The following is an 18,024-nucleotide window of genomic DNA, read 5'->3' as shown; positions in this document are numbered from 1 at the left end:
GACACTGTTTCTCTGGAATGGCGGGGGGTATGTCGGCCGCATTTTCAACCGTCAAGGTCGTTTTAGTGCCAGCTACGGACACCGTATTAACTGTCCTCTGAGTGTAAGAAGTTTGCTTACTGCTCTCAGTCTTTATCTCAGCCGTGGATAATATCGTGGCAGATTTGGCTTGGAACGCCGACGAAGAGTTCCAATGGCTGCTCACGCTGCTTTGCTGCGAGCTCCTTTTCGAATATCTCGAACTACGGTGCGAGTCCACCGACACAAAGCCTGAATCCGTGTTCGACAATCGATTTGCGAAGAAATTGTTCACGTGGAGTTCGTTGGATTGGTTAAAAAAAGAGGAGTTTTGCTTCAAAAACGAATCGTCCAATCCTTGGAATACAAAATTATAAATGAAGGAGAAAAAAACATCAATTAAAATTATGTTTATCTAAAAATTATTGACTTCCTTAAAATTTCAATGAGAAAACATGTTTCAATAATACGAGAAAATTTCTTTACTATTATTCTTTCTCAAAAATGATTTCTCATTCAGTCTTGGGCTAAGGTTTAAATGCTTTTAAAAAATATTGTACTAAAAACCTTGTTACAAACAAAAAGATATTGTACAATTAATAATAGTTAATGAAAGACACTAATATTTTAATCAATAAAAAATTACGTTATGCATTACTCCCATTGTTACAAATAGTAATGAAAAACTTGACACTTTCCCTTTGTCTGCTTATGAAATTCGTGATCTTACCAGTAATGTTGGATAAATCGCTGTCCATCATGGTCGTGTCACTATCCGTATTGTCCATGATGGCTTTAATTTCTCTTTCTTCTTTGGAACGATTTGAATCCAAGCTGCCGATACTTGCGGATAACGGTGAGCTCGAGTCTTCCGGCGACTTCGACCTCAACGACATTCTAAACAGAAAAACAAGTCCCCAATGGGGATGCCCCATAAGGAAAAATCACACTATTTTCATCACAATTATAGCCATTTACCTTTCTAGACTAGAATTAAATAAGGAATTATTACTACTAAAGCATTCGTCAACTGGCTGGTAACTTCTGTTCACTTTTTTCTTTGGCGGAAGCGGAGGGGGCGTGTCAGCATCGTCGACTTCCGTCCGACTTATGCTAAAAAATATTCTGAAAAAAAAAACTTTTTTGATGAACAAACCACTTTTACAAAAATAAAAAAGCCATACCCATCTGGAATGGGCGGTTTAGGTGGTGGACTCGAATCCCGTAGGACAGATTCGGAACTGTGACTGCCTCGTACCTTTCCGCTTACACAGGAAGTCTGCTCGAGAATTTGCCTGTCTCGAGGAGTTAAAGGAATGTCCGGTAGGGAATTTCGTTGTGCTGGCATATCGAGGCTGGCGTTCCCGTGGGATTTATATGATATGCTCTGTTGTAATGCCATTTTTTCTTGCACCAGCGCTATCAAATTCTTAAAATGATAAAAAAAACGATCACATTTGGTAACAGTGTTAAAAATTCATTTGCGAAAACGAAATTTGAAAAGTGTGCAAAATTAAACAAACATTTATTAAGACATTGACTGTTAGTTTTCAATTTGTTCAAGTATACATGCATGTAAGATAAATTTGGAAACCACCAGAACATTCTGTTTCTGTTAAGTGGTTAAACAAGCTCAATCTTAAAGAACGATAACGACTACCTATAAATCGAAACACTACGAATAATCTTACCTTGACCGAATTTTCGACTTGTGCTAGGACATCGCAGACATTTTTCTCATCCAAGGCCGCACTCTGGTCTCCATCGATGAGGACGTCATCGCAAAGTTTTATGAGTTGCGCTACGCTCTGGTACATCTTACGCGTAGCTGAAAGAACGGTGGAACTGCTTTCAGAAGTGCACGATTTCACGCCCAAATTTATGGCCCAAACAGTGTCCAATACGATGGTACCGTTTCCCGGTAACATCTCCAACGTATTTTTTGACACTACATCGCGGAAATGGGTTAGAGCAAATTGGATCTGAAACAAACAACGTTGACGTGATTGAGAATACTGAAACTTTGTCGAGGCAAGAATAATAATTCTAATTCTTTTCATATACCACGTAGAATATCGTTTGAAAGATCTAGAAATAAAGAATTCGAAACTGTTTTTTTTGAGAAATTTCAACTGTCATATTTCTACAAATATCATCCACCCCCTAAACATATTTATCTACTTTGTTATTGAAACTACAATAACTTTACTTAAGCATACTTAGTAAAATACATAAAATTAATCTAATAACTTTATTTATAAATACATAGGGGTAGTACCTGTTTTTCCAACTGGTCCAATTCGTGTATGGGGCCCTTTTTGATTGACATAGTATCGATGACATTGGGTTTGGAGGTGCGACTCTTGGGACTGCTGCATCGCAGGCCTTGATTCGTTGGACTGCGCATTTGGGATAGTTTTTCCAAAAAGTCGTCCTTAAAAGATCGAGCCCTGCGAGCAAGTTTTGTGCTTCGGAACGAAGGCTTGTGTCCACCGGGGCCTGGTCCTGCCAAAGGAGAAACCACTGGACTTTCGCTGTCTAAAAATAAGAAACCAAAATAATTATTTAGCCACCGTTCATAAAATATGCATTCATAAATAAGGGGGAAGCTGGGGGTAATCTAAGAAAACGTGAATTTTATTTTATTTTATTTTTTTTTGACTTGGCAGTTCTTAAAATTTTTTATTACGATAAAAAGCCATTCTCATTGCCATTTTTAATTATAAGTAATCGTTTATATGGGGGGTGCTAGTTTTTGTGACATATGGGGGGATGCTAGTTTTTGTGACGTTGAGGGTCGTGGTGTGTGACGAAGGGGAAGGGAGGGGTCCAAAAAGGTGAAATTCCCAAATGACTAGTTATTATGTATTTTTAAGAATAAACTGAACTTGTTGATAAAAATGTTACAATTCCAATCCAAAAATATTTGTTCAGCCTATAGGTACTGCAATAGACAGAAAAATAGATTCTTTCTACCTTTTCCATTATTTAACGCTTATAAATACCATTAAGTTTTTATGCATATTCATTTAGAATGGTTATATTTAACTTAAAGATAATCAACACTTTTAATAACTTCCGCTGGAAAACATGCATTTAACGATTTTTCCGTATTGTTAAGTCAGTTTGACTCATTTTCGATCCACGTAGTCATTGTGGTAATTTATTATTCTTTTGTTTCGTAATAATCGAAAATACCTGTTTAATTAACCACCTCTGTATAACCATTATCAACTCATTAACTCCGGTTTTTAAATTATTTTTAGATGCACTCAATTCAATAGTTTACAACAGAAAATAGAATCCAATTATATGTAGATAAGGAGATGTGTTTATAAAATGTATATTTACTCTTTATGTAGGAGCAATCTGTATGAATATTGTCTTTTTATTATCGCAAATGAGAAGATACTTTTAGGCAAAGTATATACTATTTTACACGATCACGTTCATTTTTAATCGCCGACACCAAAGAGGGATGTTATAAGTTTAACGTGTGTATCTGTCTGTGGCATCATACCCTCTACACGAATGAACCGATTTTGATTTAATTTTTTTTGTTTGCAGGGTGAGCTGATTGTGAGTGTTTTTAGCTATGATTCATGTTAGGGGTTTTAAAAATTTTACTACAAGTTATTCGCTAATGGCATTAAAAAACTTCCAAAAATGTATTACTAAAAAGGGAGCATACGTAGAAAAAAAATAGTTGCGCTCAACAATTATTCTACAATTTCAACAAAGATTGTTAAAGGTGTATGTTTGGAGCGTGGCATTATATGGGTGCGAAACATAGTGGGCGTGGCGGAAAAGAAAAAGTTAGGTTAGCGTTTGAAATGTGGTGATACAGGCGAATGGTAAGGGTACCGTGGATAGAGAAGGTTAGAAATGAAGAGGTATTAGAAAGAATAGGAAAACAGAGGACAGTATGGAAGTAAATAAGAAATAGGCGAGATGGGTTGGTAGGGGTAGGACACCTTCTCAGACATGAAGGGCTAGACGTGTTAGAGGAGGAAACAGGAGTTGAGCTACATTAAATTACTGTTCGCAAACAGTTAAGGATGTGGAATGTTCTAGTTTTAGGGAAATGCGAACTCCACGTGAAAAATTACAACCTTATAATGATGATCGAAAATTATTTTTTTGCTACGTCAAAAAATTTGATTAAAAACAAAACCGATGTGAGTTTGATCCACCTAATAACATAACTATTATTATAAGAAGTTCGTTTTTGCGAAATATACGTACTGACAGAAATTTATATGGTACTATTTCGAGCAGACAAAGTTATTATAAGGAAGGATGATAAAATTAATCTGTCTGTCTCTGTGTGTTTGGTCTATAATGACCCATCCTATGTTAATAAGTGTACATGTCCATATCGTACTAATAACAGAACTAATTATTACTTGATGGATAATTAAAGATTATTTCTTTCTTCTTTCATAAAATCAAAATGAAACCCGACAATATCTCGGAAATTTATAATAATAAAAATTCTGTAGCCGAACGACGCCGCGGCGTCAGGTCTGTGACGCAATTTGTGAAGCGACAGATGGGTGCCACAAAGTCAGTGCCACAAGTGCATATAGTACAATAACACTGTTGTGTTGTATGTACATAAAAGTATTGTGTGTTATTATATGTATTATTGTATTGTATTCTATTGTACTTTATAAGCCCATTTACATACATATATGTATATTTCCTGGTCATTGATTCAGAAATCGAATGCAATGAAATAAAACAAAACGATAACAATCGTTAAAACAAGGATGTACTTCCTCACAAAATGTATTTATATATTATTACTATATATACGTACCGATTTCAACACCTATTGGATCCTTTCAATTCTGCATTCTTCAGGGTTGAATAAAGCTTATTTTTCACTTTGTTTTATTAAATTCTGGATAATTTTAGTATATATGTAATATACCTATACTTCATTTACTTTCTCTAGCAGGAGCCATCTAGCCAATCTGTTGGATGTTCGCTGGCAAAGTTGTAAGTAGGTAGAAAAAAGCTCATTACACTCTCGACTCTGGTTCAATAAACATACTTTTTCATACAGTACCTGCCAAAAGTTTTGTTCAATCATGAATAGTAGTGCGAGTCGAAGACAAGCGTTAAAGCCTTTAATATGTCTTCAAGTATAAATAAATATTTCGTTGATATTTTCAGTAGTAATTGGTACCAATAACAGCACATTTGAGCAATGCAATTGTTGTGGATAAAATGGTCAATTTTTCCGTGCAGTACTGTACGGATTATACGCTCCTCACCGGTTAAGAGTTCAGCCGAGAGTTGTTTCCTTCCTTTTTTGGCCTAGTGCTGTTCTTTTCTACTTTGCGCCAATCAAACTAAAGGTCATATCGCTAGAGAAACTAAACGAAGTATACTCATAATTCGGAGGGATTCAGTTTAACGTAGTGAGGAGAAACAATTATTTTTTTTATTTTTTTTTGTCAAGGAAGGTAGATGATAATTTTTCTTAGAAAAGATAAGAAGTAACGTAATCTACATCAAGTTCATTTACACATTACCTATACAAAATAAATGACATAAATAAAAACTTGCCTTTAAGGAAACTTACCCTTTTAAGGTCAGTTTTCAAAATTAATATCGCGCTCATGTCGCGTTCCTACTGCCTTTGTGTCGTGTCGTTTTGCATTTCATTTTTACTTATACGATCGTGTTCATACCAAGTTCGTACCATAAGCAAAAATCTGAAGGTGTCAGTAAGTGAAATGGATGAAAACAAGGAGGATGTTGTGATCGTTTACTCCACACGTACATTCTTTTAAAGAACAAGAAGAAGAGGATCCGGAATATGAAACGGATTTCGGCATTACACAGATGTTGTCTTTTACAAAGTAATTGTCATAATCTTTATGAGATAAATCGTAGATTGCAGGATGGTCTTGCACATAGTTCTTTGTTCATGTTGGTGCATTCATCACTCACCTATGTCACTCACTCACTCACTCACTCACTCACTCACTCACTCCCCATGTATACTCGCGATGCATTTCGTTTTTCAGCTACTATCATCAGCTAGTTTTTATAGTCGAACTTGGTGTGGGTGCTCATCGTTTTCACGAAGAATTTGAACCTTTTTGCGTAAAAATTTCTTGGTAATACATGTAGATACTTACTACAGCGCGCCTTTTACAATTAGTCAAACACGCGTGAGCCGTATGGCCGGTCGTCTCGCACTCTTTTTTAACGAACGTAGAATGTCAAGACCATACCGAGACCTACTAGGTACTTCCTTCAAATTACTGTTAAGTTTATACATAGATTATTTTGTTTAATTCACTACAAAACAGTCAAATGTCAAGATAAATATAAAAAATCGAGAATGAAAATTTTATTCACTATGCGAATTCTAGCACTACTGATATGATTTTATTTCAATTGCAGATCGTATAGATAACATTGTTCTACAGATACGAAAAGGTGATATCCAAACAGAATATTTTTTTGTAGGTATTATAGGAGGAGGTTATACAATGCACTATGAACAGCGCACAAAATAATAGCCTGGCAAGGTTACCAATTACTCATAAATACTTCCGTTAACCTGAAGGAAATTTCTGAGTATAGGTAATTAAAAAGTGATTTATAAAGCTAAATAAGTTGTAGCGTCTACCCCCTGTTCCTAGAGAGCTGTTTGCATCATTCGAAATCAAATTAGGAACATTAAAAATGCTACATTAATTTATTCGCCATAAGCAATAATAATAATAATAATAAATTGTGTTTTAAAACCGTGGAATGTGCGTGTAGTACAAAGATTGGTATTCAGATAATAACTTAATGACAGTAGGTGACCTCGGACAATTTAAATAGACACTCATTGAGATAATTCGGTACAGTGAATATCATTGTTTGTAGCACGTTCCTTATAACAGGTGGGTTGATAAACGCGACAATACGAACAAATTCCACCCACCTTGCGAACAACAACATCCATCCTATACAAAATTTTCAACAATGAAATACAGAAATTAAATAGGTCAAGATAGTGCATGGAAATAATTAATAGGAAATATTCAAATTAGAATGTTGAGCAAAAGTAATAAACTTTTAAACTTTATTATTTGATAGGCTTATGTAGCTATGTAATATGAAGATTTAATGTATGTTCTAGAATGGTTCTAGTTTTTGGGGAAGTTCAGAACACGAAGGCGTAAAGGTGTGTCCAACCAACCTGACGCATTACGCGTCGAATTTCATCACGTCTGCCGCTAATTAGCGATAAAGTTGTAAATGTAGGTACATATTGTTATATGTACAATTTCTTATTACGCAAATACATACCTAAATAAAAGTAGAACAAAAATACAGATATGGAAGAGAAGAAAAAGTAGGGAAAGAGCGAATATAAAGATATGAGACGAAAAGTTGGAAAGAAGTGGTCGATTTTAGGTATCTAGGAAGTCAGATAAGTCAGGACGGAAGGAGTAGTAGGGATATAAAGCAGAAGATTGCGCAGGGTCGAGTCGCCTTCAATAAAAAGAAGTCACATCTACCTCGCGAACGGTTCATTTAGAAAATCGAAAAAGATTTTTAAACATGTATGTTTGGAGTGCGGTGCTGTACGGGTGCGAAACATGGACGGTGGGCGCGGCCGAAAAGAAAACGTTAGAAGCGTCGGAAATGTGTTGTTACAGGCGAATGATGAGGATAAAGTGGATAGAGAAGGTTAGAAATGAAGAGGTATTAGAAAGAATAGGAGAATAGAGGACTCTATGGAAGTCAATAAGAAATAGGCGATATAGATTGGTAGGACACCTTCTCAGGCACGAAGGTCTAGTCAGAGACATATTAGAGGCAGAAACGGAAGTTAGGAGGAGTAGAGGTAGACCTAGATTAGATTACTATTCGCAAATAGTTAAGGATACGGGTTGTTCTAGATTTAGGGAAACGCGAAGATAAGCTCAGGATAGGTAAGAGTGGAGGTCCGTGGCCAACCAATCTTCGGACTGACGACCTTATGATGATGAAATATATATACCTAGTTCAAATTAATTGATAAGAAAAAGATTTTTAGATACACGGAAGGAATCAGAGAAGAATTCAAAGACTTTCACTGCAGTTGCAACATTCACCTGGTAGGTATACATTCCTTTCCGTGCAAAAAAATGGTCTTCTAGGAGTTGGAATCTCTAATTTAATAGTCGGCCACTCTCTATGCGCGTACCTATTTATTATTAATCGTTATTGGTATTCAAGTGTAAACATTTTATTAGTACGATTTCTATTTTGAAATTCGGTTCACGTACTCTAATAGGTGCTATTTACGTTGTTATTTAACCAGGTCTATAGAAAGTCATACCAAGAAAGTGGTGCGACATTCCGGGAAAAATTAATAAATATACAAAAAAAATATACTTAATATAAGAAAGTTTGTTTTCAAAAAATATAATTCCATGACGAAATCATGTATCATGTGGTAGATATTTACCTTATGTCATGGTGTATATAGGTAATTAAAAAGTGATTTATAAAGCTAAATAAGTTGTAGCGTCTACCCCCTGTTCCTAGAGAGCTGTTTGCATCATTCGAAATCAAATTAGGAACATTAAAAATGCTACATTAATTTATTCGCCATAAGCAATAATAATAATAATAATAAATTGTGTTTTAAAACCGTGGANGTCTATCTCTTGGGAACAGTATAATCCTTTTTTAAAATAAAAGGTTATAGACGATTTAAATTTCTTAATTATGTTCGATACTAAAAATCGTAAAAAGAAAATTAATGTGGATAGAGAAGGTTAGAAATGAAGAGGTATTAGAAAGAATAGGAGAACAGAGGACTCTATGGAAGTCAATAAGAAATAGGCGAGATAGGTTAGTAGAACATCTTAACAGGCATGAAGGTCTAGTCGAAGACATATTAGAGGCAGAAACGTCTATCTCTTGGGAACAGTATAATCCTTTTTTAAAATAAAAGGTTATAGACGATTTAAATTTCTTAATTATGTTCGATACTAAAAATCGTAAAAAGAAAATTAATGTGGATAGAGAAGGTTAGAAATGAAGAGGTATTAGAAAGAATAGGAGAACAGAGGACTCTATGGAAGTCAATAAGAAATAGGCGAGATAGGTTAGTAGAACATCTTAACAGGCATGAAGGTCTAGTCGAAGACATATTAGAGGCAGAAACGTCTATCTCTTGGGAACAGTATAATCCTTTTTTAAAATAAAAGGTTATAGACGATTTAAATTTCTTAATTATGTTCGATACTAAAAATCGTAAAAAGAAAATTAATGTGGATAGAGAAGGTTAGAAATGAAGAGGTATTAGAAAGAATAGGAGAACAGAGGACTCTATGGAAGTCAATAAGAAATAGGCGAGATAGGTTAGTAGAACATCTTAACAGGCATGAAGGTCTAGTCGAAGACATATTAGAGGCAGAAACGTCTATCTCTTGGGAACAGTATAATCCTTTTTTAAAATAAAAGGTTATAGACGATTTAAATTTCTTAATTATGTTCGATACTAAAAATCGTAAAAAGAAAATTAATGTGGATAGAGAAGGTTAGAAATGAAGAGGTATTAGAAAGAATAGGAGAACAGAGGACTCTATGGAAGTCAATAAGAAATAGGCGAGATAGGTTAGTAGAACATCTTAACAGGCATGAAGGTCTAGTCGAAGACATATTAGAGGCAGAAACGTCTATCTCTTGGGAACAGTATAATCCTTTTTTAAAATAAAAGGTTATAGACGATTTAAATTTCTTAATTATGTTCGATACTAAAAATCGTAAAAAGAAAATTAATGTGGATAGAGAAGGTTAGAAATGAAGAGGTATTAGAAAGAATAGGAGAACAGAGGACTCTATGGAAGTCAATAAGAAATAGGCGAGATAGGTTAGTAGAACATCTTAACAGGCATGAAGGTCTAGTCGAAGACATATTAGAGGCAGAAACGTCTATCTCTTGGGAACAGTATAATCCTTTTTTAAAATAAAAGGTTATAGACGATTTAAATTTCTTAATTATGTTCGATACTAAAAATCGTAAAAAGAAAATTAATGTGGATAGAGAAGGTTAGAAATGAAGAGGTATTAGAAAGAATAGGAGAACAGAGGACTCTATGGAAGTCAATAAGAAATAGGCGAGATAGGTTAGTAGAACATCTTAACAGGCATGAAGGTCTAGTCGAAGACATATTAGAGGCAGAAACGTCTATCTCTTGGGAACAGTATAATCCTTTTTTAAAATAAAAGGTTATAGACGATTTAAATTTCTTAATTATGTTCGATACTAAAAATCGTAAAAAGAAAATTAATGTGGATAGAGAAGGTTAGAAATGAAGAGGTATTAGAAAGAATAGGAGAACAGAGGACTCTATGGAAGTCAATAAGAAATAGGCGAGATAGGTTAGTAGAACATCTTAACAGGCATGAAGGTCTAGTCGAAGACATATTAGAGGCAGAAACGTCTATCTCTTGGGAACAGTATAATCCTTTTTTAAAATAAAAGGTTATAGACGATTTAAATTTCTTAATTATGTTCGATACTAAAAATCGTAAAAAGAAAATTAATGTGGATAGAGAAGGTTAGAAATGAAGAGGTATTAGAAAGAATAGGAGAACAGAGGACTCTATGGAAGTCAATAAGAAATAGGCGAGATAGGTTAGTAGAACATCTTAACAGGCATGAAGGTCTAGTCGAAGACATATTAGAGGCAGAAACGTCTATCTCTTGGGAACAGTATAATCCTTTTTTAAAATAAAAGGTTATAGACGATTTAAATTTCTTAATTATGTTCGATACTAAAAATCGTAAAAAGAAAATTAATGTGGATAGAGAAGGTTAGAAATGAAGAGGTATTAGAAAGAATAGGAGAACAGAGGACTCTATGGAAGTCAATAAGAAATAGGCGAGATAGGTTAGTAGAACATCTTAACAGGCATGAAGGTCTAGTCGAAGACATATTAGAGGCAGAAACGTCTATCTCTTGGGAACAGTATAATCCTTTTTTAAAATAAAAGGTTATAGACGATTTAAATTTCTTAATTATGTTCGATACTAAAAATCGTAAAAAGAAAATTAATGTGGATAGAGAAGGTTAGAAATGAAGAGGTATTAGAAAGAATAGGAGAACAGAGGACTCTATGGAAGTCAATAAGAAATAGGCGAGATAGGTTAGTAGAACATCTTAACAGGCATGAAGGTCTAGTCGAAGACATATTAGAGGCAGAAACGTCTATCTCTTGGGAACAGTATAATCCTTTTTTAAAATAAAAGGTTATAGACGATTTAAATTTCTTAATTATGTTCGATACTAAAAATCGTAAAAAGAAAATTAATGTGGATAGAGAAGGTTAGAAATGAAGAGGTATTAGAAAGAATAGGAGAACAGAGGACTCTATGGAAGTCAATAAGAAATAGGCGAGATAGGTTAGTAGAACATCTTAACAGGCATGAAGGTCTAGTCGAAGACATATTAGAGGCAGAAACGTCTATCTCTTGGGAACAGTATAATCCTTTTTTAAAATAAAAGGTTATAGACGATTTAAATTTCTTAATTATGTTCGATACTAAAAATCGTAAAAAGAAAATTAATGTGGATAGAGAAGGTTAGAAATGAAGAGGTATTAGAAAGAATAGGAGAACAGAGGACTCTATGGAAGTCAATAAGAAATAGGCGAGATAGGTTAGTAGAACATCTTAACAGGCATGAAGGTCTAGTCGAAGACATATTAGAGGCAGAAACGTCTATCTCTTGGGAACAGTATAATCCTTTTTTAAAATAAAAGGTTATAGACGATTTAAATTTCTTAATTATGTTCGATACTAAAAATCGTAAAAAGAAAATTAATGTGGATAGAGAAGGTTAGAAATGAAGAGGTATTAGAAAGAATAGGAGAACAGAGGACTCTATGGAAGTCAATAAGAAATAGGCGAGATAGGTTAGTAGAACATCTTAACAGGCATGAAGGTCTAGTCGAAGACATATTAGAGGCAGAAACGTCTATCTCTTGGGAACAGTATAATCCTTTTTTAAAATAAAAGGTTATAGACGATTTAAATTTCTTAATTATGTTCGATACTAAAAATCGTAAAAAGAAAATTAATGTGGATAGAGAAGGTTAGAAATGAAGAGGTATTAGAAAGAATAGGAGAACAGAGGACTCTATGGAAGTCAATAAGAAATAGGCGAGATAGGTTAGTAGAACATCTTAACAGGCATGAAGGTCTAGTCGAAGACATATTAGAGGCAGAAACGTCTATCTCTTGGGAACAGTATAATCCTTTTTTAAAATAAAAGGTTATAGACGATTTAAATTTCTTAATTATGTTCGATACTAAAAATCGTAAAAAGAAAATTAATGTGGATAGAGAAGGTTAGAAATGAAGAGGTATTAGAAAGAATAGGAGAACAGAGGACTCTATGGAAGTCAATAAGAAATAGGCGAGATAGGTTAGTAGAACATCTTAACAGGCATGAAGGTCTAGTCGAAGACATATTAGAGGCAGAAACGTCTATCTCTTGGGAACAGTATAATCCTTTTTTAAAATAAAAGGTTATAGACGATTTAAATTTCTTAATTATGTTCGATACTAAAAATCGTAAAAAGAAAATTAATGTGGATAGAGAAGGTTAGAAATGAAGAGGTATTAGAAAGAATAGGAGAACAGAGGACTCTATGGAAGTCAATAAGAAATAGGCGAGATAGGTTAGTAGAACATCTTAACAGGCATGAAGGTCTAGTCGAAGACATATTAGAGGCAGAAACGTCTATCTCTTGGGAACAGTATAATCCTTTTTTAAAATAAAAGGTTATAGACGATTTAAATTTCTTAATTATGTTCGATACTAAAAATCGTAAAAAGAAAATTAATGTGGATAGAGAAGGTTAGAAATGAAGAGGTATTAGAAAGAATAGGAGAACAGAGGACTCTATGGAAGTCAATAAGAAATAGGCGAGATAGGTTAGTAGAACATCTTAACAGGCATGAAGGTCTAGTCGAAGACATATTAGAGGCAGAAACGTCTATCTCTTGGGAACAGTATAATCCTTTTTTAAAATAAAAGGTTATAGACGATTTAAATTTCTTAATTATGTTCGATACTAAAAATCGTAAAAAGAAAATTAATGTGGATAGAGAAGGTTAGAAATGAAGAGGTATTAGAAAGAATAGGAGAACAGAGGACTCTATGGAAGTCAATAAGAAATAGGCGAGATAGGTTAGTAGAACATCTTAACAGGCATGAAGGTCTAGTCGAAGACATATTAGAGGCAGAAACGTCTATCTCTTGGGAACAGTATAATCCTTTTTTAAAATAAAAGGTTATAGACGATTTAAATTTCTTAATTATGTTCGATACTAAAAATCGTAAAAAGAAAATTAATGTGGATAGAGAAGGTTAGAAATGAAGAGGTATTAGAAAGAATAGGAGAATAGAGGACTCTATGGAAGTCAATAAGAAATAGGCGATATAGATTGGTAGGACACCTTCTCAGGCACGAAGGTCTAGTCAGAGACATATTAGAGGCAGAAACGGAAGTTAGGAGGAGTAGAGGTAGACCTAGATTAGATTACTATTCGCAAATAGTTAAGGATACGGGTTGTTCTAGATTTAGGGAAACGCGAAGATAAGCTCAGGATAGGTAAGAGTGGAGGTCCGTGGCCAACCAATCTTCGGACTGACGACCTTATGATGATGAAATATATATACCTAGTTCAAATTAATTGATAAGAAAAAGATTTTTAGATACACGGAAGGAATCAGAGAAGAATTCAAAGACTTTCACTGCAGTTGCAACATTCACCTGGTAGGTATACATTCCTTTCCGTGCAAAAAAATGGTCTTCTAGGAGTTGGAATCTCTAATTTAATAGTCGGCCACTCTCTNAGAAATATACGATTTTATTGTGAAAATAAATATTACTATACCAAGGGTTTAATAGTGGGCACATATGTATCAGTCAAATGCTCCAAAATAATAAAAAATGCCCCTAAATGCCCCTCAATAATTGAACCAAGTTTCCTCTAACAGGCGAAACTACATTTAAACAGATTTCCTAATAGCAAGATAATTTTGATAAAAAACCATAGTCTGAAAAGGTTTTTCGGGTCCTACATAAATCATAAATCTCAAAAAACTTCAGATTTCTTGGAATGGTGCGCCATAGTTAAAAGAACGACCTTTCACCATTATTTTGGCAATCGCACTATGTTTTATTATGAAAATACCTTCTTAATTAATTAAAAACTAATACATTCTCATCAAGAGAATTCATTATAAATATTAAAAGCTAAAAATATAATCGCATCAACAATTACGTAATCGCAAAAGGCTTACATGTTATAAGTACATTACAGCCCGCTTACTTAATTTGTAAAAGTAATTAAAGGTGAAAGTGAAGTTGTCAGGTCGGGAAACTTTGATCATTTGGGACAACTTTAAATATGTATTAGTTACGAAACTTTTTCAAACGTCGTAGGCACCATCATAATTTGCAATATACGGGTAAGGCAAAATATTCACACTGTATTTTTCAAATGATGATACAGCCCTTTTGTAATCGTATGCAATAAATACATACCCCTATAAAATAATTCGAAATGCTCTGTATTCTGTCGAAACTGCCAGACGCGGATCGCGATTTCGATCGTTTTGGATCTCATCAGCGCGTCGCAGGCAGCTCCGACAAAACACAGACCAACTTTTACCTGCTGTCTTAACAGTGCGTTTTTCCTAAAATCCTAAAATGTAGCATCGTGCTACAGATGGCGTTTACTGCGCCATTTGTAGTATTTTCTAAAACATATCCCTATATCTATTCGGTCCTCAATTCGCTTGTACTGTATTTACGTACTTTAAACAGTAATAAATGTTAGAATATGAGAAAAAATACTTGTGCGAAGAATACAAAAAGTAATTATAAAAGATATGTAGGGTAATCTACATGTAATACATATGTGCATGCATATAGAGGTTCTAATTACGAATGCTTCTGAATTCTGAAATCTCACTTGACCGTAAATTATACGTCGCCCTGTAAAAGCACCTTCTTCAAAACCAAATGACAAAATATTTTAGAATTTATTATACTTTTCTTTCAAATATATACCTACTATGTTATTAGGAAGATATAGAAAGCAATCAGACGCTCCAATTATAATATTTATACAGAAATAAATAAATATTTCGTACATACAACTATAACTATTTATCAATAAGGATGACATGCTGAAAACATTTTAGCACCACTCCATATTCATAGCAGAAAGCAGACAGTAAATATTCTTATCAAAATATATTTCAAAATAAGACGCCAAGTGATAGAAACAGCATTTACTGTAAAAGTTCTTTTAGAAATAAGGAGCAATGGTAGGGGTTTTAAAATTAGTTTATTTTGAAAACAATTCGCCGACGTTTCGCCCCTCGTACGGTACTTTTTCAAGGTTGAAAAATTATTATGTTAATTCACAATTTTTTATTTATTAAAATAACCTACTATAGTTTTCCCAGTTAGGTAAAAACATTCAATCGGTATGAGTGACAAAGTGGTACGTCAACCAACAATAAGCAATTCACTTACAAGTCTAATGGACGGCTTAAGGGGAAGAAATGGTCAACATGATAAAAAATTTTTGTTTGAAATAAGTCAATAAAATATAAAATTTGAGAAAACTTTCTAGGTACTGACTAGGAATGTACAAAGCACTATAGGTAGTCCATACATACCTACATTTGTAGAATGTTTTGTGTTCTTAAAGTATCCCTATCCTCAATGCGTCCTTGTCGCAACGATATCCAAATTAGGATCCACGCATTATACAAATATCCCAAAGTTTATATTTTATGGATCAAAACGTTTCTACTCGAACAATGTCCACAAATCAAATCAGCATTCAAGTCACCAAAAAAAGAAAAGAAGAATAATAGACCACAAAGAAACGCGCGTCACGATACCAAACTTGGCAGCATATTTTTCAATGCGTTTGTTCAACCGATAAGTAATAAATAATAAATAACTTCACAGTGCGTATTATGATGATGATAATAATAACGCGATTGACGGATAAAAAGGAGACAGCACCTACTACTTGCACCGCACCAAACAATCTGAATGCCGTCTGTCTTAACCAATTACGATTCTAAAACCGAGTATATTACTACAACAGCAGCGACGGGACGGGCGGATGTCACTCTTATTTTGGTAACGCCTGTTTCTAGAATGATGACACTAACCTCCACAATCGAGTTTACCGAAGGGACTTGGTAGGCACGAAACGTGTTTGAAAGCTTTCCCTAATAAGGTATACTTTCAATAATTCAAAGAAAGATCAAAACAATTGAATCAAAACAAAACTGAAAACAAAAACTGCCATAAAAAAATAAACAGCTATAGCTAGTTCGAAATCTCATGAGCCTCAACATCCGCGAAGAGCGAAGCTTATTTCATTCATATTATGCCTTAGCCTTACAGTACAACCATGAATGGACTTAATAGGCACGAAACGCGTTTTAAAACTTTCCCTAATAAGGTATACTTTCAATAATTCAAGAAAGATCAAAACAATTGAATCAAAACGAAAACTGTCATAAAAAAATAAATAGCTATAGCTGGTTCAAAATCTCATGAGCCTCAACATCCGCAAAGAGCGGAGCTTATTTCATTCATATTATGCCTTAGCATTATAATACAACCATGAATGAACTAAGTAGGCACGAAATGCGTTTTAAAACTTTCCCTAATAAGGTATACTTTCAATAATTCAAGAAAGATCAAAACAATTGAATCAAAACAAAAATCAAAACGAAAACTGTCATAAACAAATAAATAGCTATAGCTAGTTCAAAATCTCATGAGCCTCAACATCCGCGAAGAGTGGAGATTATTTCATTCATATTATGCCTTAGCATTATAATACAACCATGAATGAACTAAGTAGGCACGAAATGCGTTTTAAAACTTTCCCTAATAAGGTATACTTTCAATAATTCAAGAAAGATCAAAACAATTGAATCAAAACAAAACTAAAAACGAAAAATGCCATAAAAAAATAAATAGCTATAGCTGGTTCAAAATCTCATGAGCCTCAACATCCGCAAAGAGCGGAGCTTATTTCATTCATATTATGCCTTAGCATTATAATTCAACCATGAATGGACTTAGTAGGCACGGAAACGCGTTTTAAAACTTTCCCTAATAAGGTATACTTTGAATAATTCAAGAAATATCAAAACAATTGAATCAAAACAAAACTGAAAACGAAAACTGCCATAAAAAAAATAAATAGCTATAGCTGGTTCAAAATCTCATGAGCCTCAACATCCGCAAAGAGCGGAGCTTATTTCATTCATATTATGCCTTAGCCTTACAATACAACCATGAATGGACTTAGTAGGCACGAAACGCGTTTTAAAATTTTCCCTAATAAGGTATACTTTTAATAATTCAAGAAATATCAAAACAATTGAATCAAAACAAAACTAAAAACGAAAAATGCCATAAAAAAATAAATAGCTATAGCTGGTTCAAAATCTCATGAGCCTCAACATCCGCGAAATGTAGAAATTAATGAAATGGTGGGGTTTTGTCACTGTGTAGCCCAAGATCAAGATCCATGAGATTTTGAACTACCTCTACAAAGCAGAAGTGATTAACAATTAATGAGACATTTAACCAGCAAAACACTTTTATTGTCTATAAAAGAATTAGCTTTATCAGCTTAACAATTTTTGAGAAACATATTTTTCAATACAGTTTTTATGAGATTAGGAGGCAGGTGTTAAAAAATCTAAAGTACTGAAAAAAGACCTTGCTAATTGTATTTAATTTCTTGGTTGGTTTTAAGAAATCGAAATTGTGTCAAATTTGTGCCAAAAAATTTCAGCAACAATATTTATCAGTAACAGGTAGATATTTATTTGATAAGATTTGGTCGGAAAATTTTTAGGTATATTTTCTACGCATTACAAATATACTTCTTTTTAAAATATAAGTAGAAATCATCAACCTCAACGA

At 33.8% G+C, this 18,024-nt stretch overlaps 1 protein-coding gene across 1 annotated transcript in view; it reads right to left on the bottom strand.

Moving 5' to 3' along the window:
• The window catches only part of LOC112905315 (guanine nucleotide-releasing factor 2-like), a 32,731-nt gene that overhangs the window by 1,297 nt on the left and 13,410 nt on the right, over positions 1 to 18,024 (bottom strand). Inside the window, exons 2-7 of the mRNA XM_025977467.1 lie at positions 2,297 to 2,556; positions 1,710 to 2,000; positions 1,203 to 1,447; positions 997 to 1,143; positions 749 to 915; positions 4 to 375 (exon numbers count right to left, since the gene is read on the bottom strand). Coding sequence (XP_025833252.1) covers positions 4 to 375; positions 749 to 915; positions 997 to 1,143; positions 1,203 to 1,447; positions 1,710 to 2,000; positions 2,297 to 2,556 — 1,482 coding nt within the window. The remainder of the gene's footprint in view (positions 1 to 3; positions 376 to 748; positions 916 to 996; positions 1,144 to 1,202; positions 1,448 to 1,709; positions 2,001 to 2,296; positions 2,557 to 18,024) is intronic.

The sequence above is a fragment of the Agrilus planipennis genome, unplaced genomic scaffold (genome assembly GCF_000699045.2).
Source record: "Agrilus planipennis isolate EAB-ADULT unplaced genomic scaffold, Apla_2.0 scaffold341, whole genome shotgun sequence".
Taxonomy (NCBI): domain Eukaryota; kingdom Metazoa; phylum Arthropoda; class Insecta; order Coleoptera; family Buprestidae; genus Agrilus; species Agrilus planipennis.
The sequence above is the reverse complement of the archived record's forward strand: the minus strand, read 5'-3'. Positions and strand labels throughout refer to the sequence as shown.